Source organism: Mizuhopecten yessoensis, unplaced genomic scaffold (assembly GCF_002113885.1).
Source record: "Mizuhopecten yessoensis strain PY_sf001 unplaced genomic scaffold, ASM211388v2 scaffold8537, whole genome shotgun sequence".
Taxonomy (NCBI): Eukaryota; Metazoa; Mollusca; class Bivalvia; order Pectinida; family Pectinidae; genus Mizuhopecten; species Mizuhopecten yessoensis.
The window spans coordinates 752161-757278 of record NW_018407597.1 but is presented as its reverse complement, the minus strand read 5'-3'; the positions used below and the strand labels follow the sequence as shown (position 1 = coordinate 757278).

The 5118-nt window shown below is 38.8% G+C and overlaps 1 protein-coding gene across 1 annotated transcript in view; it reads right to left on the bottom strand.

Moving 5' to 3' along the window:
• Positions 1–219: 219 nt before the first annotated feature.
• LOC110456155 overlaps positions 220–5118 on the bottom strand; it is a 9012-nt gene continuing 4113 nt past the window's right edge. Inside the window, exons 2-4 of the mRNA XM_021506727.1 lie at positions 1502–1587; positions 865–1039; positions 220–623 (exon numbers count right to left, since the gene is read on the bottom strand). Coding sequence (XP_021362402.1) covers positions 385–623; positions 865–1039; positions 1502–1587 — 500 coding nt within the window. The 3' untranslated portion in view covers positions 220–384. The remainder of the gene's footprint in view (positions 624–864; positions 1040–1501; positions 1588–5118) is intronic.

Sequence of the window (5118 nt, the reverse complement as noted above, 5' to 3'; positions counted from 1 at the left end):
CCTTGAAAAAAGTTCAAGATTATTTCTATTCGCAAACTTCGTAACACACATACCAGTAAGTTACTGGACAAATATCATGACTCTAGGGGTCCCGGTTTTACAGAAGAAGTAGTTCGAGTGTTTTAACGAATTTGTCAAAAAATATGTGACCTTAGATATAGGTCAAGAAATTTCACTCATGCCTCTAGGAGTCTGAAATCTTAAAAAAAAAAAGCCGTTGCGAGTTTTTTCACATATTTGACCACTGTGACCTTGAAAGTAGGTCAAGATCATTATTTCGCAAGCTTTGCCCGGTGCCACCTCAAGAAGCTACTGACCGAATATCATGACTAAGGTGACGGACGGAGAACGGATGACGGACGCAGTGCCATCATAACAACGGTCCTATCGCATACCAAAGTACTGCGACATGAACGCCATGGAAAGTTTTTCAAACATGTCACCTTCCACCAGGTTCAACGGTAGATTCAGGTAATTAGTACAGGTGGTAGCAGTAGGAAATCCTCCTGGTAGTTCCACGAAAGATAAAGTCGGGGAAATGGAAACCCCCAGGATAGGCACCTCCTCCGAACCCGTAACAAATGACAGGATCTTACCGAGGCTGATCCCAGGCTGCCTCCCTGCTGCAAATGAGGAACAATTATGAATAATTTATGACCAAATAATCTGATTTGTTAGACAAATATTTATTTTATAGGTAAGTTATATCGTTCATAAGTTTTAGGTAATCCGTTTCAATTTTGTTTTCAACACATTGGTGATATCTGGTTCAATGCTTTTACATTGAACAAAAGCAAGTTTGTCGTGTCTGACATCAATTGTATCTGTCATAACCATGGCATACCAGGAAAGAAGAGTACATACCGGCAACATTACGGACATATTTGACAAACATGCGGTATGTCCTCTCTTCGTTTAATCTTTTTGAATAACCAGCTTCAGAAAATTCAGCTTCAAGAAGAGTCAACAACTGCTGCACGGTGAGATCCTGTCTCACTCGGGCAAAGAGATGACGAAATGTCGGTTTCCTTTCCAACAGCTGCAAAACCAGTTTAAATAGATCTTATAGAAACTAACAGTTCTCTGTAAAGTAACATTTTGCATTTCCTACAAAAATATATCGAATGATGATTGTGGGAAATTGATAATTAAAATAGCGATCAATATCGCATATCGTATAATAGTGTAAAGTTACTTATGTCGGTTTATACGTCAAATCGACCAATTTGCATCTTATTAAATTACAAAATTATTTCAAAGATCAATATATAGGTCACTAACGGCCTTTGGTCAATTGTTTTTAATTAATGGCTAACTATATGGCATACATTTATCAACAAGTGCAAAATTAAGAACACTACAGACTCTTCTACGATCGTGAGTTTCCCTTTGCTTGATGTGGTGTGGTCTTTCCCCCGGAAACCTTAACACAGTAAAATAGATTATGAAGTACCTGCAATATCCCCACACGTCGTAATCCTTGTCAGAATTGCTCCTGAGCTTCTGTGTCATGAGCTTCTCTGTCATGTGGACTCGTGACGTATGCCACGATAGGGGAGCAGGGTCCACCCTGAATCGCACTCAAACCTGCATAAACATGAGTAGTAATTGATGTTCCACGCTTGTGAAAATACAATTTATTATAGATAAATACATTTATGTGGTTCCATCTACTAAGCCTATGTATAAGTTTTGGGGTCTTCAAAATTACCTTATTGTATCTATTCGTAATTGACACGTCTAGATGCATCTGGTCGTGTGGCTGTTGTTATGCTCCACCTTTCGGTGAATTGTGAGTTATTAATCACTATTCACGTTTCTTGTTGTATATATGTTATATCATTTCAACTCCGTCATTTTAATAAAAAATGACAAAAATTGGAAACAATGTTTTTGTTGGTTTATGATTAGCAATTACAAGAAGCAAAACTAGCTACGTTGCGATCTGTCAAAAGTATTAGTTGGAGACCACATAAACACATGTTTGGCTGTATCTGGACAGTGAATGCTTGTTTGTTTGTTTTTTTGATTTTGTTTAACGTCCTATTAACAGCTAAGGTCATTTAAGGACGGCCTCCCCTGTGTGCAAGATGCATGCGTGTAGTGTATGTGTGTGTATTTTGGGAGGCTGCGATATGTTCGTGTTTGTCTCCTTGTGATAGCGCGGAACTGATGCCGACTTTATAGTGCTACCTCACTGAAACATACTGCCGAAGACACCCAGCAGGACGCCCCACCCGGTCACATTATACTGACAACGGGCGAACCAGTCGTCCCACTCCTAATTTGCTGAGCGTTAAGCAGGAGTAGAAACTACCATTTTTAAAGACTTTGGTATGTCTCGGCCAGGGGACAGAACCCAAAGCCTTCCTCACAGGGGCGAACGCTCAACAAATGGCCAAAAGTGAGGCATTGTCAAGGGAGACATTAGGAAGAAGAAAGTTATTTAGAAAGGAGAGAAGAGATAAGGTCCCAAATTTAGTCGCCTCTTACGATCATGCAATTGGGGGCAGCAAGTACAATTCTTACGCCCTACCTGCAGGGCACACAGTGAATGCAATGTAAACAAATTGAAATATTAAAACATGAACATCCACCTAATGTTATTTCCTTTCACCTCAGATCTTAATATTTCATACATGAGAGCATCGATAGAAAGATAATGTAAGACGTGAAAGGTCCAATATGACATCAACACATAATAGTTTATGGTATATTAACACGTGGCTGCATGTGTGTGTACACCGAATTTGACTTTCTTTCTGTTTCACATGAGGTGTTAGTTGTGTGTGATTGATTTACGATGACAGGAGGGATGATATATAGGCAAAGTGTAAGATCATATCTGGTCGCCTTATTCTTAATACTGAGAAGTTTAATATTTTTTTTTGTTTAATGAATAGCCGATTTGTAACAAAAATGCAATTAATGGGAACAAAGTGATACAAGTAAAATGTTTTCTGCTCCTAGAAAATGGAATTTAAACAAGAGGCCCAAAAGGCCAGTATCGCTCATCTGGATATTTAAGCAATCATGACAAGATGTATTCTCATTGAATACAATATTGCAAATAAGCATCCAAGTGCATGGCCATCTACTAGGCTGGTAGCATGACGTGGTTGGGGCTTAATGTAAAACTGCTATATGTCATGACCAAGGGACATATTTCAAAGAGGTGTGATTCATATCCATCATACAGTTTCTGACATGAAGTTGCTTAAAACAAAATGGCCAAATAGCCCCTTTTTGGCGCAACCCCTCAGCCCCCTGGGGGTAGGGAGGGGGCTGCCCCTCTATATGTTATCGCTTAGTTTCAGAGGATCCGTCGTTTAAATCAATATGGGCCAATGTCCCCTTGTTGATCCCGCCCCGCAGCCCCCTACGGATCAGCCCATCAATTTACAACTTTGAATTCCCACCAACTAAGGATGTTTTCAGTAACATTTGGTTAATTTCCGTTGAGCGGTTCGAAAGAAGAAGTCGTTGGAAGAAATTGTTGACGGACGGACGAAGGACATCACGTATTGCATTAATAAAATCTATTACTTGTAACTGAGCGAGATCGGGTTATCTCAGTCGAGGGTTAAGATTCTGTAACAAAATCCCAACCGAGGCGTAATTGATTTTTTTTCTCGCACCTTTTCGTTCGAAAAAAAGTATCCCGTCTGGTGCCTTAAATGATAATTACCTCTTCACTACTTATGCTACATTTAAATGCTTCCGCATCAAAAAATGCTGACCGTTCTTACATAGATGACAAAGTGTTTCACAGTGTAGATTATATTTTATCTACAACATCAGATATCTAACAAAATCAAAACTATACATATAACAAAAAAACATCGTAGTCTAAAATTCCGCGAAACGTCACGTAAATGTGCAAGACAGATCGGACGAGATAGAAAATTCTAGCATGGTGTTTGACTTCGGATATCTCTGTCTGTGGTGCGAGAAAAGCTCATCCCGATTTTCGGACCAGGTGAGCTAAAATATTCATTTAACAGGTACGCAAGTCCAATCCAACGTACATGTGTTGTGTCTGCTATTAAAAGGGCCACATAACTCTCCGGAACATGACAATATTCTGCTGAACCATTGCTTAATATATCAATATAAACCCAAATATCGAATGAAAAATAATCTGTAGGCACCAACTGTACAAATATTTATGGACGATATATGAGTGTGTTGAAATGTAACTTGTGCAAGTCTACGTTGGTTCGGTTCATACGCAGATTAACGTGTTGAAAAGTAAGCTGACAATTATAATTGATTGCATTCACATATAAAACTTTTATCTGATTTTGGACAATATCGTACAATGTATAGTTGGAAGGCTTCATGTTGATAGTCAACCTATCCAGCGACAGTGATAAAGTCAGACAGACTTTTCCCGGAGGCCCCTTGCAGCAAGCACGTACGTGTTTTTGTATGGACCCTGTATACACTTTTCTGGTGAAATCGCTGTATTATACGATGAAGTAAACATGTTCCGAAGTGAAAGTGGGGTACGGTAAGGGAATAACTGGTTTTAGATAAGCGAATATTTAGGTATGTAGCACGCACTGTATTATTGTAATCTCCTTTAAAGTCCTTGTGAATGTATTATTTACGGAAAAGAATTTGTATAGTAAAGCAATAGGCGAAATGTGGTTAGTTTAATCTGAAAACCTGTGTCCGGCCTTTTTTATTATAACAACAAACACATTACCCCATACAACTCGCATCTATCTCGCTGTAAATGTGTGTGTCGGTAAATTGCCGCGACTTTTATTGAAAGTGACAACTTTATTCATCAACAAGAGGCCCATGGGCCTTAACGGTCACCTGATATATATTTATACAGAGAGTTGATTTCGTTTTTAACATGAACAGAAATATTATTCAAAGTGACAAAAAACAATAAAACCACCTTATTCAATATCAAGCATACAGATTTCAGACTAAAAAGGATTTGAAACTAGCACCTCTGATTCTAAACAAGGAAAATGAAGAAATTTTAGCACACTGACTCCCTTGAGCCCCACCCTACAGCCCTTGGGGGTAGGGCTGGCTCAAAATTTTCAAAGTATCAAACTGTCAACTCAAGGTTATAATTCCAATCAAGTTATTAACATG